Genomic DNA, 26483 nt, shown 5'->3' with positions numbered 1-26483 from the left:
CTACACCCACTAAACGTATCGATACATATTTGATTACTGGAATTTGATTCAGCAAAACTGAGTGACTGAGGACTTGCATCTAATTCAACAGTCAAACATGTTTCGACATTGAGTTTCTGTCGATACCAAAGAAAAATTGGCAACCAGCACAACTTGACACAATTTGTGCATGGTTCTACCATAAAACCAATTGACAATATGAAGAGTAACCCAAGACCATATAAGCACATAACAAACTTTATCCGCACATCGATTGGCAACCAGCACAACTTGACACAATTTGTGCATGGTTCTACCATAAAACCAATTGACAATATGAGGAGTAACCCAAGACCATATAAGCACATAACAAACTTTATCCCCACATCGATTGGCAACCAGCACAACTTGACACAATTTGTGCATGGTTCTACCATAAAACCAATTGGCAATATGAGGAGTAACCCAAGACCATATAAGCACATAACAAACTTTATCCCTCACCGGTGTGGGATAACTCAATATGAGAAGAAAAATTGGCAACCAGTACAACTTGACACAATTTGTGCATGGTTCTACCATAAAATCAATTGGCAATATGAGGAGTAACCCAAGACCATATAAGCACATAACAAACTTTGTCCCTCACCGATGTGGGATAACTCAATATGAGAAGTAACCCAAGACCATATAAGCGCATAACAAACTTTTTCCCTCACCGATGTGGGATAACTCTCAACATGCTCCGGCTGCACGTGGACAATAAATAGGTGACATGGAGTGCATGTGGCCGTTTGACTTCACACGAGGACAAATACCATAATGAAATTAAGGTTCCACCGTAAAATCAATTGGTAATATGAGGAGTAACCCAAGACTATATAAGCACATAGCAAACTTTGTCACTCACTGATGTGGGACAACTCTCAACACGTGGCAGAATTGTAATGCAAAGAAATCGTTAGATATTTGGAAACATGTGAAAGATTAAGCATAGATAAAAAGAATTGGATAACAATCTTTGTCAGCTGTTGTATAAACACTGCTAAATACACTATAAAAACCGATAATTCGAATACGTCAAATGGAGGGGAAAAAATAGATCGAACTGGTTCACAAACAAGCCGTTCTTGAAACCGATGTGATATAAGTGTTAAGAATATGGGAGGAGGGGGTGGAATTTTTACAGGAAAAAAACTAGTGCATTGGCTGTGTTTACGAGGTTCCACTGCTAAAACCGCGATTGTTTTTCTTTATCCTTCCCAATTCCATTTCTCGGGTGGTTTGACGGCTTTGGCCTTCCCCGCTGCTTGAGCCGGATGGGTACAAACCGTATTCACTGGTAGGCGCGCTATACTCGCTGCTAGCACCGTACTCCTGGCTTCCCAATGCCATCTTTCTGAACTTTTTCATGTCCTCTTTGTATTGGCTTGAGTCATAGTCCGAGCTCCCGTAAGAACTGTAGACATTGCTCTGTCCAGGCTGGATTCCTTCGTTGAGGTCGGACAGAGACACATCTCCCTCTAAAGCACGGACAACCTGTGTGCATTGAGTAAATATGGTCAGAAGACGCGTTACAGAACCCTGGTAGATGTTGAAAATCTTGCTTGTCCAATGGAGACAGATCAACCACAACCTATGACATTTAGAAGATTCATTCGTGGAACATGAAAGATTAAGCTCTTACTGAAGAAAATTTACCTGACTCATTCGTGGTCGACGCCGTGCAGAATGACGTATGCAAGCTGCAGCACAAGCAACCATACGAGCCATCTCGTTGGGATCATAACTATTCTGAAGCTTAGGATCTACTAGTCCATCAAAGTTTCTTTCTTCCAAAGCTCGAGTTAGCACAGGCCTTGCCTACAATGCCAGAACATGCTCATTAGTCATCATTCTCTAAAAACACCAACCGCTATGCACATTGTTCACAGACAAAGTGACTTATTACTCACCCATTCAACCAAACTATCCTCCACGTAAGTTTGAGATGCATCAACAGGCCGACGTCCAGTAATCATCTCCAAAAGCATAACCCCAAAGGAGAAAACATCTGACTTGTCTGTGAGTTTTCCACTTGAAGCATATTCCGGAGCCAGATACCTGAAGGTAGCGAGCATGTAAGAACATGAATGATAGGTAAATATACATCTAGCAAGGCAACTTGAATATGTGGTGATAGATCTAGACAAGCTAAACTAAGATGAAATCCGGTCATGACACCAAACAACATTTACTACAATCTCGAGAACTCAATCTTGATAAAATGATGGTCAAACTTTGGGGTCAATCTTAAACTGAAATCACTAAGATAACTAAGTCCATTGGAAATTATAATATGATAGGAGTGGGTTTCACAACTCTTACCCAAAAGTTCCCATCACTCGGGTGGAAATGTGAGTATTAAGATCAGACGAAAGCTTGGCAAGTCCAAAATCCGCAACCTGAGCCAAAGACGGTGAATCTCAGATATAGAAAACTAAAAACTCCTTGACATGATCACACCCAATATATTTTGACTGAGATAACTTAACCGCCAAATTGACAGGGCACAGAAATAGCTGGTCCCTTATATCAACCAGAACAAAACTCAGGCAGGCAACGACTTGCCATTCCGTAAGTTTAACTTTTATTTTAAGAATTGTAAATATTGAAAAAGACGTAAGAAATTTATGCAGTCCATACCTTTGCCTCAAACTTGAAATCCAAAAGTATATTAGCGGCCTTAATATCACGATGAATAATTTTTGGATGACCTGCATAACATGTACAGATTATTAAAATGTAAAATCTAAAGTTCTGATGTCAAGGACCAATTCAAATTAATTCTTTGTCAAGTGCCTTGTGCATCTGCACAGACTCGGATAACTTACAATCCTCATGAAGATAAGCTAGTCCTTTTGCAGACCCTAAAGCAATTTTTAGTCTGGTTGACCAATCCATGGTAGGTCGTCCCTTTCCTGCAATACATATATTCTATCAGATCCTTGTAAGCAGTACGGACCAACATCACAATGATAAATATCATCTACTCATATCTTGAATCCTATTGACACATTAATGAGAGTTCAGCATAAAACAATCAAGCAACGGTCCATCAACTACAAAGACATTATAAATTCACTGTCTTACTTTTGATTATAAAGGTGTTTCTAATCATCAATTCAATATTATGTGATGCAAAATCAAACTTACCATGTAAGTGAAACTCCATAGTATTATTGGGAACAAACTCATAAACCAGTAGTCTCTCGGATCCAGTCATGCAATATCCAACCAGTGAAACAAGATGCCTGTGATGCACACGGCTAATAATTTCAACTTCTGCCTGGAATTCACGCTCCCCTTGCCCACTTCCAGCTTTCAGCTGCTTGATTGCTACTTCCTTCCCATTCGGAAGGACTCCTTTGTGTACATATCCAAATCCACCTTGACCAAGAAGATTGGAATCCGAGAAGCCTTCAGTTGCCAACGCTAGTTCCTCATATGTGAATGTGCTTTTAGAGAACCCCAAGGAATAGCCTGGTGGAGGTGGCGGTGAAGGTAGATCACCCCCTGAATAATTGGAACCAGAACCTCCACTGCTGTTTGTGAAAGGTGGTGGTGGTGCCACCGGATTTGGCTTATATTGTGGTGAGTGTGGTGGCCGTGATGCTACTGGTGGTGGCGGAGATGGCTTCGGCATCATTTTGACTGCATGATTTCCAGGCGGAGGAGCAGTTTGTTGCCACTGATGTGGCGGACCGCCGTATGGGTCAACTGGAAAATACCAACAAACACGCAGAAATCAGTATTCAATTCCAGCTGGATAATTCAATGCAATACATGGAGGAGTCACCGGCAACCAAAGTTAAACTTCCTCAGAAACACATTCTTTCAAACTCGAATAAATTAATGAGTGACAGAAACAAAAACAACAAGACAAACCACAAAAGATAAAAAGAACACAATATATTAAAAAATTTGAGACTAAAATTCATAACTCAAGTCAGAGTATTACAGGCTGGAAATGTTTCTACTTGATGCTTAACACAATACAGTAACGTAATATGCACAATCATAACCCCTGAACACATCATGCTTTACCAGATTCACCAGTACTTCATACTAGTTCATAAAATCAGACATGGAGATGTCACGAATTCAGACATTGAACGATAAAAATCGACAACAATGCAAATCAATGAGAACCTTGGAGGGAGAAATGCTGAAGAGCATTTTCTAATACAACGACCAGATCCAAAATCCCAAAGAATCTTAGTCAAAGACCGCTGCGCTAAATGTCCGTTTGATAACCATTTCGTTTTTAGTTTTCACTCAATCGAACTTCAAAAACCCGAAAATATCGTTGCCATTAAATTCTACATGCAGAGCAATCAAAACGTTCCAAATGAAATCAAATTTAAACTCAATTAAAGAAACCCAGATCGAAAATGTAAAGAAAGAAAGGAAAGTCGATACCTTTGGGGCCAGGAGGCGGCGGCGGAGGCATATAATACTCTTCATCTCTTCTTCTCCTTTTCTTCTTCTTACTGCAAAAAATGCAGCAAAGACTCAGCACCACTAAGATCACCACAGCTCCAATGGCAATCCCGATTATAACCCCCGACTCCAAGCCTGAAGATGGCGGTGACGGCGACGAAGACGATTTTGGCGGAGGCGGAGGACTCTTTGAGGGGGTAGAAGGCGTAGAACCCGAAGAAGTCGGCGGCGGAGGAGACGGGGTGGTTGATTTCGGCGGAGGAGGAGATGGGGTGGTTGATTTCGGCGGCGGCGGGGATGCAGAAGAGGCCGGAGGTGGAGTCGTCGATGGTGGTGTGGGTGTGGTCGACGACGGTGGTGGTGACGACGAAGTGGCTGGTGGTGGTGCGCTCGGGGTCGCTGGTGGCGGTGCGCTAGGAGTCGAAGGAGGCGGTGCGGTGGGGGATGGCGGCGTAGGAGCAGAAGGCGCCGGAGCTGTGGGCGGTGGCGGCGAGGTTGTGTTGGTCGACGGCGCCGGAGCCGACATTGTGTAAATCAAACGAATCTAATGAAATGGGCACTTATCAAAAGCAAAATTTAAGAAAATGGGTAGCTGAGAAATAGTCCTTTCTGGCTCCGGCGAGTGAAAAGCTTCGATCTTTTTCCACTTTCTCTCTCTAAAAAAATAGAGAGAGAGAGTGTTGAATGGTTTTAATGGAGAAAGCAGAGAGAGAGGGAGGGAGACAAACACAGCAGATAGCGTTTGCTTTTTTGGTTGCGGGAATTAAAGGAAGGTATTTTTGTTGCTTTTTTTTCCTTCTGCTTTTTAAAAATTTAATATTTCATAAATTTAGCAAAAGAAATCCTCAGTAACATGGTTAAGAGAGAGAGAGAGATCATCGTCTTCGTCTGTGCTTTGCTGTTACTAAGCTGGGAGGAGAGAGAGAGAGAGAGACACCGAGTGGGGAGCTTAGTCTCGTCTTGTGGGGTCTTAAGGAGTGGGGCCTACACGATTGGCCCGCGCGTTCCTCCGTCCATTACTCGGCTGGGATTATACTCTTTCTGTTTTGGTTGGTGGTTAAATAGGATGGGACGGCTTTTGTTTTTTATTTCTTAATTTTATTATTATTTTTCGTTTTTCTTAGTCGTTCTTGCACGATATTCGTGTTTTATGGGTCCAAATTAATTTCCACAATATTTATTTTGTGTGTGTAAATTCCATTTTTGAAAGAAGAAAAAATTGGTTGTCTGAGTATATTTTTCAATTAAATATTTGTATAATTGTTTGTTAAACATTTTCGATTACATTTGTACCAAGTATGAACACCTTGAAATTATCCATGATATTATTCACATATGGAAAAAATGAAAAAAAGAAAAAAAGGTATTATATAATTGGGAAGGGTGATGATGTTCTTATCCAATTTGGAGAGTTTTCATCTCTAACCTTGTATGTCATAATCCAAAATAAAACATGTGTCTAAATACTAGATTTTGGGGTTGTAGGGTTTTTAGCAATTTGTTCCCATTTTGCAATTCAATTCATGAAATTCGTAATTTGTATAGAACTTTTTTTTTTCTTTTTCAAATATCAGCTAGTTGCTTCACTAAGAATCGAATCAAGACTTAATAGAACTTTGAGGTACTGTAAATTTCGTTGGAAATTATTATCGGCACTTCAAAAAGTCATTTACACTCTTCATAAGTGTATTTTTCTTAAATATATAAAATTTAGTATGTAAAATAAGAATTTTGAAATGTCAATAACAATTCATTTTTTTTTAAAAGAATAACACTATTTATTCAAAAAAATCAAGAGAACATTAAGGCTTGTGATGGAAAAATTCACCCCGTGTGAAACACTCAAAAATTCTAGGAACAGGAAGGGTGGCAAGTAGAAGCTTCGCTTCCCCTAATTCCAAAACACAACAATAGACTTGCAACTATAGTGTAGGAAAAGCTTATATTTGATAGCGGTCATATGGGGGAAAGGATCCGATCGTAAGATTCAACAAACAAACTATCTACCACACTGAACTTTTTTCTTTGGGAATGTCATAAGTTTCAACAAACCAAACTTTCATTACTTTAAGAGAGAGAAAGTAGTTGAAAATATGATGGTGTTATCTATATACTCATTTTTTCCGTTCACACTCACTTTTAATTTCTGTATTTTGATTTTCTTCAATTCATTCGAGACAGCCAGAAGTTGAAGAAGGTGTGTGAGAGCAATGAGAGGTAAAAATAAATGTGTGTGTAGCACCACCCCCTGATAATATATTAGGGCAATTTTGTTAAGGTGGGATTGATTCTGTTAGCGTATCGAACCTTAACAAGCTTCCAGACAGAAGTCCGAAGTCTTGAAATTCCAAGCGAGAAAGGAACAAGAGAGATGCATGCGCCTCAGAGAGAAAACTACTGGTTTGGTATGAACTTTTTGATATTTGCAGCTGCTTCCCTTGTCACAGGTGCTAAGTGTTACTTTCCATCATTTTTAACCTAATTATCTTGTGCAAGGAGGAACTACGAACTAGTGCACGCAAATAAAATAGAGGGAGTGGTTGATCTTAGGTTTACGTCAGCAAAATATATGATTAAGAACTTAAACTGTATAATTATGATTCATCATGAAAAGCAAAAAGTGAAAAGTATCGTATCATCAATCTTAATCATATTAGGGTTTTTTATTATTAGGTGACAGGTATAAAGTGATAAGTAGGATTTGAACATAATATCAACACTCAATTACTTATAATTTCAGTATTCTATTTTGTTCTTCTATTCGAAAACTCCTAGATATACATGATTAATTTAAAGTATAAACTCATATCGTTCCCTTAAATAATATATAGTACGTGAAATAATGGCATCAAGTAAAAATATTGCAGTATCATATAATATATATCTTTGTAACCAAAATGAGTGTCTATAATGTGAAGATGTGAAGGTAAACGAATCTCATATCGATGAAATAAGCAATTTTGGGGGGTGTGAGGACGTAAAGGTAAAAGTATCCAACATCGGTAAAAGGAAAAACCTTACAATGGCCTATAAGAGACTGACTATTACTCCTCATATTACTAATTAGAATTCAGCAGTTGATTGGGTTGCCTTGCATAATTTAAAAGGGATGTGTCCGGAAGTTTGGATTTCTAGGCCCCCATCCACTCTTGTGCATATCTTATCCATTGATGGTCTTCCCTGTCCTCCTTAGGGAGGTTAAGGGGCATTAGGTTCCGTGGTTTTGGCGACTAGAGTTTCTTCTCCAAGTCTTCTTATCCTTTTCTAGGGTCCTTTTGCTCCCAAAATTTTGTTGGTCCTTCTTGGGACTAAGCTTCCGTGCCTTATCTCTTTTGTATGGTCTTGCTGTTTCAATGAAGTTGTTTCTGATGAAAAAAAAAAAATTTATGTTTCAACTTTTTTCATTGTAGCAAAGCAAGTTGATCCAGGTGTGAAGCTCAATGGCTATACATGCTCCATGTCATCCAATTTATGTTGTCTACATGTTTGGTTTGGAAATTTGTCACACATGAGGATGCGTGTAAGGATATGAAAGTAAAAGAGTTTAACATCGTTGAAACGAGAAACCTTCCAAAAATTTATAAGATGTTGAATTACTTTTCATATTGTCACTTAATTTTATGACATGACCTCAACTTTTTGCACATAACGTATTTTTATAGAATCAAGATTCAAGGCAAATGTGCAATAATGTAATATTTCTAATTTCTTTTCCCTTTATATTTTAACAAAGATTACAACGAATTATATATGGCTCAAGGCATAGAGAATACCAATGTGAAAGTGAGTTGTACAAATTAACCATATCAATAACGTTGCCCAGACACCATAAAAGAAGGCAATAAGTTGTGAATTAGTCAAGGATTAGGTGATCCTAATTGATCTGATTTGAAATTTTAATTCTTTTATATATGGCATATAGGGGAATCTGTTACTCTAAGTAAAGCCACACCAGCTGGACACCAACAGCCAAACCCAACATTCAACGAAGTTGACAATGCTTCCTACACAAAAGAGCTATGGCCTGGCCAATTTGAACAGTTGAATTCTAATTTGCAGTATTGATCTGCATTTTATATTCTCTTCAAGAATATGTTTTTCTTGCCATAATACTATAAGAGTCGAGAGTTGAACTCGCAGACGCGGATGTACTCCTTCCTCATTGTTGATAGTGAATCGGATGTACTCCTTCTTCATATGCGATTTATTTTTCCCCATTAGATTAGTTTCAAGTAAAATATCTCTTAAAACATAAAAAATTAAGAGTCGAATTTCTTTTTGTGAATACGATGAAATGTTTTACGCACTGAAACTATAAGTTTTCAGTATGTTTGAGTTGCATTTCAGGTAGATTTTCAGTGCATTTTGAAAGATTCACCTACTGTCATTTCTTGTACATTACAAGATTATTATCCGAAAACCTATATGCTATGATTAATTTCAAACCATGGAATCAACTTGAACGGTCGAAAAATGAGATGCCAAGTGGCATGCAAAACCCTAGTTGTCCATATATATCAATGCATGGACCGTGGCAGGAAGAACTGGTCTGATATTCGTGCGTGTGGCGTTGCAGCAGAGGTAGCAGCACAAATTGCGGGCAGGCGGAGGCGGACGTTTCGCCCTCCGCCTCTCAAGTCAATTCCTTAAAAATGAGCAGCACTACTTGGTCGAATGTCACATCCTTTAACGTCTGCAATAATTAGTGGATTTGCCGGCGATTATTTCATGTTTAATTAATTTTAATTAGGATTAATATCCCACTATTTGTCTAAACCCTGAAGGAAGCTTCCCATTAGGTCTTTGATAATGTGCATCATAAACCAGTCTTTGTTTTAAGCTTTCAGTTCAAAAGAACCCAGGTCAAAATTGTACTATAATTCTAACGATTCCTTACAAGTTGTGTTAGAAAATGCCACAAGTATATTGTGGACTCGCATGAAAGTACTTTTAAAATATCTAAAAGCATTTTGTGGATATGTTTTTGAAACGACTCTTAATAGAAATACAAGTTAATCCTAAAAAAACATTTAAAGTGATTCCTGAAATAACTGATGTTTCTTGCAATAAACACTTTAAGTACTTTTAGAATCAGAAACATATTTTCTCTAAAATCGCTTCCAACAAGGAAGTAAAAACCCCAATGTCATTTTCATAGGGTTGGATCGGTTGTCATGACTACGGTGTTGTTAGTCATCTCGCATTGTGTGTGTTTGGATTTACCCATTTTTAGTTGTCATGTTTGTGTTAATTATTAGATAACTTTAAAAAACTATCATTTTATGTTAGTGTTATTCATGTACAAATCGAGTCTTATAGACGCATCTTGTCTTAAATGTCGATTGTAAATTTTATTGTTGTTAAAGTGTGAAAATTACACACTAATTTAAACTTCTAATCATCAAGAGGTGCTCCTACAATATGCATGCATGTCTTGGTTTTCCCTAACAAAAAACTTATTTCTTTTAATTTTTAATGATCATGAGTAATTTGACACAAAGAAAATTGAGATGGAAGAGAAGCAAAGCTGCTGGCAAATGCTTCAAAAAATAGTGATGAGCTGGTGGAAGGTGTTCAGTTTTTGAGAAGGGATCCGGAGATTATAAACGGTTTCATTCATAAATTTATTTTGTAAAGTGAACAAGCGTTGTATTAAATACTAACCAATTAAAAATTGAACACATATCAACAATATCTAAAAAGTAAATAACGTTTTTACGAAGTGTAAAAAACAATTATATTTATACATTCTCATACGGATTCAATTCCCACTGACTCTCCTCTCTGTAACAATGAGTTATCTAATCTATTAAAGCTATTATTTACTAAGAAACAATATCTAAACAGAATTTTTATTAGCATTCTAAAAATCTCATTTAACACTTCAGACTTTATATAATTAGAAAGAAAAATACAAATATAAGGAGTGTAGAATGAAATTTTAGAATGCTAATAACAATTCCTTATCTAAAACAAACAAGATAAAAATGATTAGGCGGGGTTGAATTTTGAATGAGAGAGAGGTCGAATTGTTGTGGCCTCACATGGCTATGCCATTATACTATTCCGCTTCTAATAAGTGCCATGACATTCGCCTTCATTTTATTTTGACTAAAGTGAGAAAAGGCAATTAGTCAGCACATTCCAGCTATATATTTTATTTATTATTTCCAATAAATATAATAATTCTCTCTTTTTGGCAATTAAAAAACATAACAAAGTCTTACCCCTGTTTAATGTCATTCATATAAGGCTTTTAACCCGAGATTGGATAACTCACCGTCAATCATATTGATCATTTCGTGAAAATTTTCCATTAAATAAAAATAAGATGACAAAAATATCCTTAATTTTTGTCAAATTATTTTGGCCAATTGTTTATTAAATTGAGGTATTTTTGTTATTTTGGTCCTTATTTAACATAGTTTTTAAGAAAGAATCAAAACCTGCCTTTGTACAAGTATTTTGGTTTTACTCATGATTATTATTACGGATACATCATGGTACGAAATTATTTGGACTACAAGATCAAACCAGATTATACAGCAAGATTTGATAAGTAATAGTCAACAAATTGGAATTCATTTATCAACAGATTTTTTTTTTCTTCCATTTGAATTCGCTTCGATAGTTCTTTTGAGTGCATTTTTGCTCATCATCCTATTTATCACCGTTAGATGAGTTTGAATTTTGGGATTTGTGCTTATCCACTACACGAATCTTGAAATTCAAACTCATTTGACGGTGATAAATAGGATGGTAAGCATACACCACACTAAATGGTAGGGAGCAAAAATACCCCCAATTCTTTTAGCAGCTTTGAAAGGTGCAATTACCGTGGCGTGATAGTAATTTTTTTTATAGAATTAGCAATGCACATTAAACTTTGTTTGGTTTTATCACATTACATTTATTTCCTTTTAATTAAAGATTGTTTATGTATAAAATAGAAATTATTCAATCTATATACTATAAACAACAGAAAATCCGCCTTTGTTCTGTACTTTTTTTTATTATAGTCAATTGAATCTGTTGAATTGTTGTTCAGTTCATATTGAAATGAATCGACATTGATAAGGAGTTGGTCAATGATGCTCAAACATGTAATGACCAAATTCAGGGATTACTTCTATCAATTTCAAATGTTAATAACCAAACTGAGAAGTTAAAATCTCAATAACCATTTCAACTAAATAATTTATGTATTTAACCAACTTCATTAAGTCCAGGTTTGTAAAAGAGATTCGAACATCACTCGTATAGAGTTTGTGCATTAAGCGGTTGAGATTAGCCTAACTGGTGTGGGTGAGCAGACGTTAAGCGGCAAACAATACCGCACGAAAAGAAAAAAATTTCAATGTGTCCAAAATATGCGGTAGTACGTTATATATTATTATACAATTACATTACATGGGCATTTGAAAATGAAAAAAAAAAAAAGAACTTCATCCAATTGTATATGGCATGTTTTATAACACTCCGTATTCTTTATGGTGAATCATATCGATTTACGCCATGTTGTAGCACTGCTACTCGTAGCATGTACAAATTGGAATCAAATATTACCAAGAACTACTCAAGTTTCTACATGATTTTGCATATACAACCCCCCACAAAGCTCGGATTTGTAAACGATGTGCAGCAGTCAAATAGGCTTATCATGATCTACAACGAATGCTCTACAAATGATTAGTGTCCGATCGACGCAGGGTAGAAAAATGGTACCCCGACTTTCTTCCGTTGCATGCGTTGTCCCGAGCAATGTGGCTGGTCTGGTCCTTCACAAATAGCATCTGCCTGAGGTAATTCCTAGTGGTTTCGGTTTCAACTGTGCACGAAAATCTCAAGTACCAGGTAAGTTGCTGCTGGTGCTAGAAAGAATTATGAAGGCGCAAACAACGGAAAGTGAGAAGACAGACACCCATGTGTTCTCCGTGTACATCTCCATTGCATCAGTGAAGTAAAAACGGGTGCGGTTTTCTGCCCAGTTCCGAAGTCTGTCTGCTTCTGCCGCGTATAATGCCTTGCCCTGCAAATTATATCAGAACCGGTTTGAATAACTGTATGATTTTCCTGCTGCACTTATTAACTGAAGAACTTCATTTGTCACAAAGCATACAAAAGTAAATGTTACCTGGTCATCAAACCAGCGACCTCGTCGCAGCCATGCAGTTACTAAAGCGAGTAAGATCCTAGGAGGTGTCAAGTAATTGATTGCCTTTCCTGTTCCTTTTACAACTCGCATCCGTGGAACCAAAGTTCTAGCTACTGTTTCAGGAAGCTCACATATGAAGTTGAACATTTGTTTATTCTTCAAGGAAGAACCACTGCAAACAAGCCATAGACAAACTCAATTACACAGTATGAATCAAAGCATTTTTACACAGCATGCAATACAATCTGCAGGGGCAAACTCAATTAACGATGGGCTGGTGCATGGAAAGATTTGAGGGTGAACAATCATGTTTAACAATAAGCATAGAAAATCCATGCATTGAAACTAGATATGCATCACGAATGATAATTCATTAAGTGTACCTCAGAAGAAGATCGGTAAGAACCATGCCAGGAGATGCTGTGTGTACTCCTACTTTGGACCGCTTGCACTCCTTTAAAAGTGATGATTGAAGTTGTCTAAGACCACACTTTGTCGATCCATAGCTAAAGGTTGAGGAGATAAAATAGCATAAGTATCAATGTTTAATTGTCACCAATCAGAGATCTTAATTGTGAAAAAATAAGTGAAAAGTTCAGCCTCTTCCCACAAAAGAAATGCTATTTTCCATGAACAAGGCAAGGCACTCACACAGCTGTCAAAGGGGTACTTGATCCCCCAGAGCCTGCTCCATCCATATTAAATATGTGCCCACCTTTAGGTTGATTCATCATTATATGCATCGCTTCTCGAGTGCAGAGTATTGAACCAACCAGGTTTGTGGAGACAATCTGACATAAAAGTGGAAGGTTTAAGCTAAATTAGTGTACCAAAGTGGTTTATTTCACTCTCTTCACATAGCAACAACAGAGAGCCATTTTTTTCGCACATACCTGCTTAATGTCTTCGTCCGTAAACTGAAGCAATGGTCTAAATCCTTTATTAGCACCAGCATTGTTTATCTGTCAAAGGGGTTACAAATTAGACAGTAAAAGATTTGAAGCTGCTAAAGTATATGGACGAAGTCCACACGACATCAAGTGAATATCTAAAATTACACCAGCCCCAGTTGCAAAGTGATAAGCATCAACATGATAGTTCAAAAGCTTACCCAAATGTCAATATGACCGAGTTCACTAACAGCGAAATTTGCCAGTTTCTGCACATCACCAGGTTCACAAACATCACATGCTATGCCAACCACTTTTGCATGTTTCAGGTTCTTGGATAAGCCGCCTGCACTGTTTATACCTTCCTTTAGGTTTTCCTCGAGCTCCTTGACGGTTGCTTGTACAGACTCAGGGCTGCCTTGACAAGATTCAGTAATCAGTTGAGGTGGCAGCACCATGGCATAAAGCTGTAGACAGGTTTATACACAAATACATATCATAATCTAAAAAATAACCTTCGAGAAGCGACCACTACACGATCTCCAGAAAGAAGAAATTCACGAGCAAGTGCTTTTCCAAGTCCCCTTGTGCTGTACCAGCCAATGAAAAGGTGCAAAAACATGTAAATCACACACGTTATATGCACTCTTAAAGCAATCATATACGAAAATATTATACGAGATGCTTCTTCATGATAATACTAAATTGAAAAGCCTCCTCCACCCATATCACCCCTCCTCATACGAAGATTATAAGGCCTCTAAGTTGTAACCAAATTACATACAATGTTGAGACAGATAGACTGCTTAATTAAGCAGAAGAGAAAGCAAGAGAGAGTTTCTACCTTCCACTGATGACAACATTTCGTGGACCAGCTCTACAGTGATCCTCTAAAACCATGTTAGCTCCAACCATAGTTCCGATAATAATTCCACCAAGCCAGCTATACCAAACTAGCTCATTCAAATCAGCGTCTCCACCTTCACAAAACTTCCATAAATTAGAGGTCTACATATGGAACATTACATTTTGGACAGATAATATGAAACTAAATAGTAACATGCTTTCTAACCTGACAACTGAAACCCAATGGCTAGTATAACTCCTGTGCTCATCATAGTCACAATATATCTTCCGATTTGAACAGCAGCCTATTTTTAGAGACAGAGAAAGGGTTAAATATGAAAGATACCTACAAGCATGTGACATGTCAAAAGCCTGGTAAACAAGACAACCTTAAATAGTCCCTAATCACTTGAAAGATGTTTTTCATTAATTTTAGTGGATAAAGGACGAAATCTTAAGGCTTAAACTTCTTAGTACAGTTCTTGCTTTCCCTAAATTTTAGTGAGAACGATAAATCTTGAGGTCTTAACTTCATTTCTTTTTTCATTCGTTCATAAGAAGTTGAATAACCAAACTAACAGAACAATCATTAGCAAAAAAAATTATCAGTTTCCTCCTTGGATTTTCTCAGCACCCAAACAACCCAAACAACAAGTTTATGAAAGCTTCAAGTTTCAAAATTTAAAACCTCAATAATTTTCCCACCCAAATCGGTGAAAGTTTCAAACTTCAAGATTTAAAGGACTTTGAATGGACTTTTTAATGGACTTTAAAATCCAAGTGTAGTCAATTAGAATCGCAGTCAAACTTTTCTTTGCTTGGATTTTCTCTGCAACCAAACAACCAATAAACAAACACATGCTCCAACTAAACAAAACACAATTATTTAACTCAAAAATAATTAAACGAAAACAAAAACCAGTAAAAACATTACTCACAGATTGACAGATCTCCTCCAACTTGGCCACAGCCTTCCTGTGTTCATCCCCATCTCTAAACCCCCAACCAAAACCACCCCAAACCGAAGATTTCAAAGATTTCAAAATCCCACCTCCCTTCTTCAAATTCCCACGCTTTCTCGCACTTTCTGCCTCTCCCTCCTCCGCATCCCCTCCGTTATCCTCCCCCCTAAACGACCTGCACGGTTTCAAGCAAAACCCATTTCTCCCCGCGGCCAGCAGACCCCCGGAACGACAAAGACCCGACCCGATTACCACCGCCGGGCCGGTTCCGCGGTGGTCCTTGAAGTTGAAGTGCTCCAAGCTCTGTGGGCATGCGTGAAACCTCGCAACCATGGCCATTGCAGATAAAATAACACAGTGACCGTAAGCACATCCAAAAGTGGCTCCAATATTTCGTGAGCGCTACAGAATTTTCGGTCAAAAAATCATTTTTCTTTTTTCTTGTTAGAAAGACTAATGGAAAAAGTTACGTTAAATAATTATATTTAAATCAAAATTTGATTTTTTTTTTTTTTGTGGGTGACGGAAATTATCGGGTTGCGGAGGAAGATATTTTCGCGGGAGATTTAGGAGGTGGAGAGTGGCAGCGTGCGGACAAGGAGGTCCGTGATGACCACACGTTAGGGAAACCTCATCTACTAGTGATTGAGTGACACGTGTTGTTTTGGTTCTGTGTCATCGTGTCGTTTTTGCGTTGGTTAGGTGGGAAGGTCCAAGATCAGTCTTGCGAAACACGGCTGTGATTGAGTGGTGTAGCGGTAACCGCCGAGCGTTGGATTAGCATGGGAAATTTAACACCTCATCAATTTGGGCCCAAGTTTTAAGACAGATAAGGCCCAACCATTTTCAGTTATAATGGATTGGGCCAATCCATGAACCGGTCTTATTTAAACTTTCTTACTTCGATTCAGCACTAATCTTTTCCGGGCCCGATCAAATTCAGAAAATTAGAAAATTATATTGCCTTCTCTCTTCCTTCTTCGTACTTCGATTCGATACGTACGTAGAATTCATTCAAAATGCATAAAAATTAGGGTTTGTTTAGAAGTATTTTTAAAATAATTAAAAGACTTTGTAGAGAAAATGTTTTGGGATTCCAAGAGCATTTAAAGTGTTTTTTCAGAATTCAGTTGCATTTTTACTAAAGATTAACTCTAAAAACATTTTCACCAAAAGCGCACAACTGATGAGGATACTTGTCCGACTATGTAGGCTTCATAACTACCACCATCATCTTTGTCCTCCCCATCACGTGCCTATAGCCCATATCTGAATTATTTTGTGCTTTCAGTCATTTTAAAAATATTTCAAAACGATCCTTTAGTATACGTATCAAACTATGATTGACAATAAAGTAAAAAGGAGATATTTAGTTGATATTTTTATTTTCTCATTCTTGCGTATTCTTGATTATACCGTCCTTTGATTTAATAAAATAAAAAGAAAACGAAAATTGAAAAGGAACCAAATCAAATGACGAAAACAATACAAAAGCGTACAGAAGATAAAAATATATATACGAAATACGGATATTATTTTAAAGTATAAAACACCCATCGGAAGGAGCCGTGTACGTTCCGCAAAGGACAAAGAAGTGATCGACTCGACAGCTTGTGCTGAGCTCACATGTTCTCAAGAATAATATTTACCATTATCGTGTGTTTTTTATTTCTTGGCAAAACATTATTGTCTTATTTTATTGTTCAATGATTATGATAATGGAATTAATAATCATGGATTAATTACTCTAATTAAACAATTAAGAAAACATTTTGCCAAAAAAAAAAAAAAAAAAAACCAATTAAGAAAATAAATCATGTTCACCCATTTTCTTTGCTAAAAATTTAAGTGCAGTAATATAGATGAGCCACATATTAATGTATGTCTCATTTACGCTCATCTTCCGAACATATGTTTTAACATGAATCACATAAGGGTAAATTGTTACCTTAGAAATATTTGATAAAATTCCTACCTTCTCTAGCAATACCTAAACCTCAAATGCTCATGAATCTTTTCAAATGCTTGTTTGAGATTTATCATCTTGGTTTAAAAAGAATTTAAGAAATAGATTTTTGTCTTTAATTGATGTAATTAATGAATTAAATTTTAAAATAAAATTTTAAAATTTTATTCAAAGATAATCATAATATAAAATACAGTGCTAGACGAACTAAAAAAAGGCTAAAATTATAATTTGGCTGATACAAAATATTATTTTCTTCCCACAAATTACACAATTGAAGTGAAACTTCGTCCAAATTACAAAGCATAAATTAAAGTTTTAGGCAATAAAATTGATTTCTTTTAGAATTTGAGGATTTAAAAAAAAGGGAGGATCGAGGAATAAATTAAAAATCAAGCTTTAGAATTTGAGAATTTAAAAGTACTAAAAGTGTAAAAAGCCAAAAATAAATAAACGCGCATACTTGGAGGCCTCCCTCTAAAATCTCTCTCCCCTGTTTTCTCTCAGTACATTTTCAACCTGCTTTCTTTTGTCTGTGAGAGGAGAGAGAGCTAGCAAGAACCCCACGAGTCCACAGGAGGGAGAAGAGGGAAGGATGCATAGGCGCCCAGATCAACGGTCGAGATCCGCCAAGCCCACTACCATCCACGGCTGCGCTCAGTCCGGCGACCTTATTGGGTTTCAGAAGCTGCTTCGGGAAAACCCATCTCTTCTCAACGAGAAAAATGCCGTTGTAAGATCTCATGTTGTAAATTCACGAAATTGGGTTGTCAAGAATACGATTTCGTGTCGAAAGCTGGCGTCTTTGCGAACCTGGGTGCATTTTGTTTGATGGGTTTGCGCCATTTTTATCATTAGGAATGTTTACCAATTGGGTTTTGAAAATTTTGTGAATTTCAAGTGTTTGATCATGTTTCTCAATCACCCTAATGTAAGATTAGTGTTCTTGAATCTTACTATACTAGATTTTCTTGATTTTGTAATTGTATGTGGATGTCGGTGCAATTTGTTGGGAAAAAATTGGGACTTCCATTGCATTAGGGAAGGGAATCGTTGACCTTTTTCTTGGCAAATGTATTTTGGTAGCCTTTAAATTGCAATGCAGTTGTGGATTAAGTACCTTTTGATGTTTTTGGTGGATTGAAGAGGAAGCAGTTGTGCTGGATCTAAATGTTCACTGTTCAATGATGACGGATACGAGAGTTTCTTTTTAGGGTTGTCATTACTGGTAGATGATCATGCTACTAATTTAAGCTAATTGAGTTTCATTTCTGGATGGTACGCGTGGCCAAATTGAAGATCCAATCCTGTACTGTATGTAGTTTTCGACGGCATATACTTTTCTTTGGCCAGGTCAGAAGCCTTAGTTTTTCCAACTAGAGAAAGGGTAGTTCAAAAAAGGAATATGTCATTAGAAGGTTTTCTTTGAAGTTCCGGTTAGTAAACCAGCAGGGCATTTCTTTTATCATTTTGGTGATAATTATGTAGGAGAGTGTCATTATCATTGAATGTGAACATTCAAGTAAGGTTATCTCATCCTCTAATTAATCTTTGTGTTTCCCCAAATGCAGATGGCACAAACTCCTCTTCATGTTTCTGCTGGTTACAACAGGGGTGAGATAGTTAAATTTCTTCTTGATTGGCGAGGGCCGGGTGAAGTTGAGTTGGAAGCCAAGAACATGGTAGGTAAAATGTTTATTTTCAGAACTGAATTTTGCATTACATTAATTGTTTCGAAACTCAATTTTGGAACTGAATTTGTTGTGTATTTGCTTAATAGATTTCTTATTTGATTTGCATGGCAATAACATGTTGAGCTTTGCAGTACGGAGAAACACCATTGCACATGGCAGCAAAGAATGGATGCAGTGATGCTGCACGGTTGCTTCTTGTCCATGGTGCTTTTATCGAAGCCAAAGCAAATGTAATTCGTTTCTCGCGAGTCAGTTTCTGTTGAGTTTTAGATTTCTGACCATCGTGTCAGTGTGCACTCATGTTTATAAAGTCTCTCCTTTCCATGCAGAACGGAATGACCCCATTACACCTTGCTGTGTGGTACTCACTTACCGCTGATGAGTTCTCAACTGTCAAAACATTACTAGAGTACAATGCTGATTGCAGTGCTAAGGACGATGTATTCCTCATTTCATTTACTTGCAACATTCTATTTACTCAAGCGTAACACCAAATTATATGCTAATGCTATTGCCTTTGAATTGTAGGAGGGCATGACTCCTATACATCATGTATCAAAAGGCCGTGCAAATGGAAAGCTGCGGGAACTATTACAGTGGCACTACGAAGAGCAGAGAAGAAAAAAGGCAATTGAAGCATGCAGTGAAACTAAAGCTAAGATGGATGAACTTGAAAGTGAGTTATCAAATATTGTTGGTTTGCATGAGCTCAAGGTACAACTACGGAAATGGGCAAAGGGTATGCTTTTGGATGAGAGGCGTAAAGCTCTTGGGCTGAAAGTTGGTGTAAGGAGACCGCCTCATATGGCCTTTCTTGGAAATCCCGGAACCGGTAAGTGATGTTTAGACCATGAAACCTATTTCTTTAAAGACATCATAATACACCACTAACATTTTCATAAGCGTAAAATGAAACAAAGGAATATGCTTTGTTGGGTTACATCTTTTTGTTATCATTATGATGTATATGGTTATTGCTATCAACAGGTAAGACCATGGTAGCTCGAATTCTTGGAAGATTACTCCATATGGTGGGAATTCTACCTACTGATAAAGTAACAGAAGTACAGAGGACTGATTTGGTTGGGGAATTCGTTGGTCATACTGGACCCAAAACCAGGAGGAAGGTAAGACAATGATCTTTTTAAACTATTTCTGTTCTACTTTCACACTCAGGACATGAGTACTCAACTGTGACACCCTAATTGTAATGTTCTGACAGATTAAAGACGCAGAGGGAGGAATTCTTTTTGTAGATGAAGCTTATCGACTAATACCTATGCAGAAGGCAGACGATAAAGACTATGGCTTGGAAGCATTGGAAGAGATCATGTCTGTCATGGATAGTGGAAAAATTGTAGTCATATTTGCAGGATACAGCGAACCAATGAAACGTGTGATAGCTTCAAATGAAGGTTTCTGTCGACGCGTGACCAAGTTTTTCAATTTTAGCGACTTCACTTCAGAAGACCTAGCAAAGATTCTCCATATCAAGATGCATAATCAGACAGAGGAGAGCTTGTTGTATGGATTCCAGTTACACTCTTCATGCAGTATAGAAGCTGTTGCAGATCTGATCGGAACAGAGACAACAGAAAAGCAGTGTAAGGAGATGAACGGAGGTTTGGTGGATACTATGTTAGTGAATGCTAGAGAGAGTTTGGACCTTAGGCTCGATTTTGATTGTATAGACACGGAAGAACTTGGAACAATCACCCTAGAGGATTTACAAGCTGGCCTTCGGATTTTGTCACAATGAGGCAGGTTTGGAGTAAATTTAAAAATAAATCAAGAAGACGGTCGTGAGATCATAAGCATGTAGAGAAAGCTTTGCAGGTATAGCTCAGATTGATTTGAAATGTTCGTTTCTCCAGCTCTCGTTTGATTTCTAGATGCGATCACGATGATCCGTGACAGTTTACTGCTGGAGATGTAGAGGTTTTCAGAAATTATTTTGTTCATTGTGATTTGATTACTTGTTGGCAGGTATTGGTGTAATTTACAGTTTTTTCTATGTTAGTAGAAATCCATTGTTAAAGAACTTTCAAAATTGAGTTGCTTGTCTAAAGTTTTGTTCTAATGAGTAAAAAAGAATTGTCTTTCATTGAGACTTCCTTTGCCTCCACTTCTACTCCGTAGCTATCACACCTGATGTGATCGTCATGAGTTCGCGTGAGATCAAAATACAACGGTGTCTTATGTTTTCGTGAAAATTACACACAATTGATGTGGTTAGGTATTATTATAGAAGATTTAAAAAGAACTTTACCGGTAAGGGATCATTCATGGTTTTACTTGCAAATCAAAGCTTACTAATGCAAAATTAGAAAAAGAAAAATTATGTACACATGCCAAATTATGATTCGTCTAATGAAATTTTCCACGTCATGTAACACATGGTTTGGTAAAACTACGTGCCGTTAGTGAAATTATTGATAGTTTTGAGGGGTATATATGCCATTTGGGCAGTAAAACTGTTGGGCCTGAAAGGGCCAAGACCCAACAGGAACGCATGAAGTTTGGTGCACGCTGTGTAGCTCGAGGCCCTATTCGTCTCCTCCACCAAACCAAACCCTCGCAAAATCCTGCAAACCCCTAATTCATCCCGTTAGCTGTTTCAGACGAAAATGGTGAAGGGCGAAGCCAAAGCGCCGCAGCCGGCAGAGTACACCGCCGCGCTGCTCCCGAAAGTAGAACCGAAAAAGAAGAGGTGGGAGAAGAGGAAAAAGAAGAACCCAATCGCAATCTCTGTCGATCCTGACGGAAACCCAATAGTCCCAGCGGCAGTCGCGGGCGGCGAGAAGAGTACACGTACAGTTCGGGTCGAGGTGGGATTGGAAAACCCAGCGGCAATCCCAACGCCGCAGCCGGCAGAGAACGCTGCCGTGCCGCTCCCAGAAGAAGCTCCGAAAAAGAAGAGGTGGGAGAAGAGGAAAAGGAAGAACCCAATCGCAGTGTCTTTTGATGCTGACGGAAACCCAATTGTCGATTCTGAAAAATCTCTTGAAATAATAGTCCCAGCGCCGCAGCCGGCTGAGCACGAAGCTGCGCTGCTCCCGGAAGCAGAGCCGAAAAAGAAGAGGTGGGAGAAGAAGAAAAAGAAGAACCCAATCGTAGTGTCTCTTGATGCTGACGGAAACTCAATTGTCGATTCCCAAAAATCTGTTGAAATAATAGTCCCAGCGCCGCAGCCGGCAGAGCACGAAGCTGCGCTGCTCCCGGAAGCAGAGCCGAAAAAGAAGAGGTGGGAGAAGAAGAAAAAGAAGAACCCAACCGTAGTGTCTCTTGATGCTGACGGAAACCCAATTGTCGATTCCCAAAAATCTGTTGAAATAATAGTCCCAGCGCCGCAGCCGGCAGAGCACGAAGCTGCGCTGCTCCCGGAAGCAGAGCCGAAAAAGAAGAGGTGGGAGAAGAAGAAAAAGAAGAACCCAATCGTAGTGTCTCTTGATGCTGACGGAAACCCAATTGTTGATTCCCAAAAATCTGTTGAAATAATAGTCCCAGCGCCGCAGCCGGCAGAGCACGAAGCTGCGCTGCTTCCGGAAGCAGAGCCGAAAAAGAAGAGGTGGGAGAAGAAGAAAAAGAACCCAATCGTAGCGTCTCTTGATGCTGACGGAAACCCAATTGTCGATTCCCAAAATTCTGTTGACATAAAGGAACAAGCTTTACAGCCAGAGCCAGAGCCTATAGGCCCAACTGCAGTCCCGCTTGAGGTGGGATTGGAAAACCCAGTTGTTGATTTGCCGAAATCGATTGAACAAACGGTCCCGAGCAATGAGAAGGCAATCACTGTCCCTGTTGAGGTAGGATTGGGGAATCTAGTTGTTAATGCTGCGAATATTGAAGCAATAGTCCCGAGCAAGAAGAGCAAGAGAAAGAAGAGCAAAACCAGTGTCCCGGGATTGGAAAATCCAGTTGCTGATGCGCCAGAAGCAGAGCAGACGGGACTGATTCCGAAGCCTGAGTCGATAGTTCCAGTAACAGTCCCGAGCACAACCACAGTCTCTGTCGAGGTGGGCTTGGAAAACCTAGTTGTTGATGCGCCAAAATCTGTTGAAGCAATAGTCTGTAGCACAACAGTTCCGAGCAAGAAGAGGAAGATAAAGAAGAGCAAAACCACAATCCCTTTTGAGGTAGGATTGGAAAACCCAGTTGCTCATGCACCACAATCTATTGAGGTGGAACAGGCGGGACTGGTTCCGAATCCTGAGCCGATAGTTTCAATGACAGTCCCGAGCACAACCATAGTCCATGTCCATGGCGGATTGGAAAACCCAGTTGATTTGCCAAAATGTATTGAAGTAGAGCATGCTGGAGTGCTTCCGAAGCCTGAGCCATTAGTCCCATCAACAGTACCGAGCAAGAAGAGGAAGAGAAAGAAGAGCACAGATAATGTCCCTGTTGAGGTGGGATTGGAAGACACAGTTGTTGATGCGCCAAAACCTATTGAAGTAGACCAGGTGGGACTGTTTCAGAATCTGGAGCCGATAGTCCCACTGACAGTCCCGAGCACAACCACAATCCCTGTCGCGGTGGGATTGCAAAACCCAGTTTTTGATGCGCCAAATTTTTTTAACGGAATAGTCTTCAGCCCACTATGTGGAAGCTCGAGAATATATGAGAAAAATAATGACACATCCACGTTCCCTATCGATGTGGAAGCTCGAGAATATGTTGAGGTGGGTTCAATTTTCATTTGTCATAGGTGAATCAAATCTGATTTTTATCTGTTAGTAAGTTGATAATAATTCCTAGTAGTTAGCATAGATTCGAAAAGAAGGATTGTCTGATGAATATTTGATGCAATTTTGTTGCTTAGTCCTGGAAATATTGGGTATGCCTGAATAATTTGGGTTTCCCTCAAGTGTTTGAAGAAGTTTTATTTATTGCAGTCTTTGGGGAAATGGTTAGTTCTCTAGTTTTATCAGGAGTCGACTTATAGTGATTATCTCGTGTGTGTTGCTTGCAGATATGTGTCCTGTGTCGGAAAAAAGGGCATAGCATCCCGACTTGCCCTGAGCTGAACAACCTCCATGTGCGTAGTGGAGGCCCGAAACTTGAAATGAAAATGAGAGAGAAGTTACCACCGATGCCTTGGGGTAATGCCCTTCCCATGTTGCTATTACTTAGTTTTGTCTCTTTGGTTTATGCTTTGATGTGTGCAAAAGATCACTGTATGTTGCTTAGTTACATTTTTGGTACCTCGTCATAATATGTTTTTCCGATGATAAAATCGTGCATCTTTTATCAATTTCCCTTTTGTTCTATCTTTTATGCAACAGCATGGATTTGAAGCTTCGGGAGTTTGAAAGGGTTTATCGATATATGTTGATTTGTTTTCCTGCTGCTTTTTGTGAAGCCAATAATTTGAGTTTAACCTACAATGTAGGAAACAAGTAGACCATTAGGCAATAGTTAAAAGACTCTCAAATTATAAGACAAGTTTTAAAATTTTCGATTATAACCTCAGAGAAGTTAGAATATAGCCTCTTTTCCCCTACATCCTATTTATTTTGACGTGCAGACTACATTGATGTCCTTGGCGTGTTGGCTTTACAACATCTCTGACAATTATCATGACTTTCCCTGTAAAATTGGAAGTTTGGTTTATTGGTTTGATCATAGATTTGGTTCGAACTCCAGTGGGGTCGAGAATTTTAAGTTGGTGTGCAAACTTATTCCAACAGATACGGAAATAATTTGACCCCCGATACTCATTGTGTACAAATAAATCAAGTAGTGTTACTTTCACATATGAGGTTAGTCAGTGTAATTCAATCCCTGGTATTTTCCGTAACTCCCTTGAACTTCCTAAGCTGTTTCTAGTATGCTGTGTTGGTAGGTGCTTTTCGAGTCTGATTCCGTGGTTGGGGAAATGCAAGGATGCAGTGATAGACTGATAGTTTGTGAGGGTGTTTATCTTGGTTAATACCATGCAGGTTACTAAGTTTATAGCTTTCTTGTTTTCAGGTAGACGGAAGAGGAAGAAAAGCAGTAGTGGTAAACAAGTCAGACCATTGTGAAAGCGGGTTCGACTTCTCAGTCGCAAGAAGAAAAGGAGTTTCATGAAGATTTTGTGCGATGAAATTCATGGGATTTCTTCTTGTTCCCTTTTTGTTTTTATTTTTCCATCTACGCCCGGCTCCAACATATCTTTGCTTGTCCGGTGAAATTTTTTCGTGATGGACTCGAAATGTAGGCAAAGAAACGACCGAAAACTGTCGATTTTACGTGGTTCTGAAATTGTTTAGCACTGAAGTTCCATTTCAGTTTCTGTGGCCTTGTACTTGGTGTGTGAAATTATGTTGTCAGTCTCTTCCAAGAACAAGGAAGAGTATGGCTTTAATCCCAATGTTTTCTGTTTGAATAATTTTATTTGAACCTATGTAACTTATTTCCACACGTATTTTTTACACCTATATTATTTTTAAAGAAACTGTTAATATTCCTTTAAATCCAAATTTATTACCTAAACCACCCTTACAAGCCTAGTTCAATATGTTTTCATTTATCTTTACACCCAATAGATTAAAAAAACAAAACCAGAAAGTATGTTAGATTTCGTGTCCAGAGTGAATAATTTCATTAAAATAAATACAAAACTTCAAAAAAAAAAAAATTGATTATGTTAGCCACAAACTTTGAATAATGCTTTGTCCATCACTCTGGAATGGTCAATATGATTCTTGAGTACACATCAAGAACTCTGTGCAATCATAAGATTAAGAGGGCCTTCAATCTTGCGTCATGTGTTGCGGCTCTCCGCTGAAAAAATAGTGCTCTTGCAGATAAACTAGCACTGATTGGACTGGCCAAATGTATCACGAGTTTGTCTAAAGCTCCTATGAATACGAGCTTGGAAAGAAAGATATTGGTTTAAGTCAATTCTTAACTGCATTGAATTTGTTATCGTTTCACCACAAAAAAAAAAGTGTTATGGGTAATGAGGGTAGAGTTTGTAACAACTAGGCTATTTAGATCGAACTAAAGTTATCTGCATGTTGCTGGTAGCCAGCTTGCATGAATGACATAAAAAAAGTCTCCCTTCGGTTCTTCCGATGTTCTTTTGGTCTTGATACATGGGTACCACAACAATTCCAGGTTAGTTGGGTGTGTTGGTTGAGACAGTGTGGACAATACCCTTATTTATGAGAGCGTCTTAGGGTTTAGTCGTCATGAATACCCTTAGCGTTTTAGAGTTCTATACATCCACCCTTCTCAAGGACCTTCTTTAGACAAAACTCTGTTTTTTTCCTCTTTTTGGGTGGTAAGTATTTTTCAGAACATAGAGTATGAATCAAACCCATGTGCCTAGGTGAGAGGTGTGGGTTTATTGATAAATTTTAGTTTTATTGTTAATTTCATCATATACTTGATGGTAATTATGCAAAAGGGTATAAAAGACAAATCATATTTAAAATTTAAGTTAAGTGTAAAGAGAGGTTATATTGGTTCAAATAAAATTTCCTTTTCTGTTTTTTATCACTTGCCCATTTCTAATGTGAT

General features: G+C 38.2%; 4 protein-coding genes across 4 annotated transcripts; 2 read left to right on the top strand and 2 right to left on the bottom strand.

Moving 5' to 3' along the window:
• Positions 1-986: 986 nt before the first annotated feature.
• On the bottom strand, positions 987-5462 carry LOC137747052 (proline-rich receptor-like protein kinase PERK15). The gene is made up of 8 exons (XM_068487055.2): positions 4441-5462; positions 3175-3738; positions 2853-2939; positions 2665-2735; positions 2347-2423; positions 1935-2082; positions 1681-1842; positions 987-1518 (listed from the first exon to the last, which is right to left on the bottom strand). The coding sequence occupies exons 1-8, from the start codon at positions 4985-4987 to the stop codon at positions 1195-1197; spliced, it is 1980 nt and encodes a 659-aa protein (XP_068343156.2). The 5' UTR covers positions 4988-5462; the 3' UTR covers positions 987-1194.
• A 6486-nt stretch (positions 5463-11948) lies between these two features.
• LOC137747679 (putative chlorophyll(ide) b reductase NYC1, chloroplastic) lies at positions 11949-15905 on the bottom strand. Its single transcript, XM_068487835.2, has 10 exons — positions 15291-15905; positions 14579-14657; positions 14351-14486; positions 14022-14096; positions 13728-13920; positions 13510-13578; positions 13268-13407; positions 13000-13122; positions 12596-12788; positions 11949-12490 (listed from the first exon to the last, which is right to left on the bottom strand). The coding sequence occupies exons 1-10, from the start codon at positions 15651-15653 to the stop codon at positions 12305-12307; spliced, it is 1557 nt and encodes a 518-aa protein (XP_068343936.2). The 5' UTR covers positions 15654-15905; the 3' UTR covers positions 11949-12304.
• Positions 15906-17688: 1783 nt separating this feature from the next.
• LOC137748244 (uncharacterized) lies at positions 17689-21084 on the top strand. Its single transcript, XM_068488363.2, has 7 exons — positions 17689-18013; positions 18852-18962; positions 19106-19204; positions 19304-19414; positions 19503-19806; positions 19962-20101; positions 20197-21084. The coding sequence occupies exons 1-7, from the start codon at positions 17876-17878 to the stop codon at positions 20731-20733; spliced, it is 1440 nt and encodes a 479-aa protein (XP_068344464.2). The 5' UTR covers positions 17689-17875; the 3' UTR covers positions 20734-21084.
• Positions 21085-21453: 369 nt separating this feature from the next.
• LOC137747160 (uncharacterized) lies at positions 21454-25347 on the top strand. The gene is made up of 3 exons (XM_068487191.2): positions 21454-23656; positions 23947-24076; positions 24948-25347. The coding sequence occupies exons 1-3, from the start codon at positions 21602-21604 to the stop codon at positions 24998-25000; spliced, it is 2238 nt and encodes a 745-aa protein (XP_068343292.2). The 5' UTR covers positions 21454-21601; the 3' UTR covers positions 25001-25347.
• The last annotated feature ends 1136 nt before the right edge of the window (positions 25348-26483 follow it).

Source organism: Pyrus communis, chromosome 2 (genome assembly GCF_041283825.1).
Source record: "Pyrus communis isolate YQ-2024b chromosome 2, ASM4128382v1, whole genome shotgun sequence".
In the NCBI taxonomy this organism is placed as follows: domain Eukaryota; kingdom Viridiplantae; phylum Streptophyta; class Magnoliopsida; order Rosales; family Rosaceae; genus Pyrus; species Pyrus communis.
The sequence above is the reverse complement of the archived record's forward strand: the minus strand, read 5'-3'. Positions and strand labels throughout refer to the sequence as shown.

Coding starts and splice junctions, on each gene's coding strand:
- LOC137747052 (XM_068487055.2), bottom strand. CDS start 4,987: ATGTCGGCTCCGGCGCCGTCGACCAACACAACCTCGCCGCCACCGCCC. Junction 2,940..3,174: donor TATGGAGTTTCACTTACATG/GTAAGTTTGATT, acceptor TATGTATTGCAG/GAAAGGGACGACCTACCATG. Junction 1,519..1,680: donor GTCGACCACGAATGAGTCAG/GTAAATTTTCTT, acceptor CAATGCACACAG/GTTGTCCGTGCTTTAGAGGG.
- LOC137747679 (XM_068487835.2), bottom strand. CDS start 15,653: ATGGCCATGGTTGCGAGGTTTCACGCATGCCCACAGAGCTTGGAGCAC. Junction 13,579..13,727: donor TCGGTCATATTGACATTTGG/GTAAGCTTTTGA, acceptor CCCCTTTGACAG/ATAAACAATGCTGGTGCTAA. Junction 13,123..13,267: donor AGTACCCCTTTGACAGCTGT/GTGAGTGCCTTG, acceptor CTCAACCTTTAG/CTATGGATCGACAAAGTGTG.
- LOC137748244 (XM_068488363.2), top strand. CDS start 17,876: ATGCATAGGCGCCCAGATCAACGGTCGAGATCCGCCAAGCCCACTACC. Junction 18,963..19,105: donor AGTTGGAAGCCAAGAACATG/GTAGGTAAAATG, acceptor TGAGCTTTGCAG/TACGGAGAAACACCATTGCA. Junction 19,807..19,961: donor TCTTGGAAATCCCGGAACCG/GTAAGTGATGTT, acceptor TGCTATCAACAG/GTAAGACCATGGTAGCTCGA.
- LOC137747160 (XM_068487191.2), top strand. CDS start 21,602: ATGGTGAAGGGCGAAGCCAAAGCGCCGCAGCCGGCAGAGTACACCGCC. Junction 23,657..23,946: donor AAGCTCGAGAATATGTTGAG/GTGGGTTCAATT, acceptor TGTTGCTTGCAG/ATATGTGTCCTGTGTCGGAA. Junction 24,077..24,947: donor GTTACCACCGATGCCTTGGG/GTAATGCCCTTC, acceptor TCTTGTTTTCAG/GTAGACGGAAGAGGAAGAAA.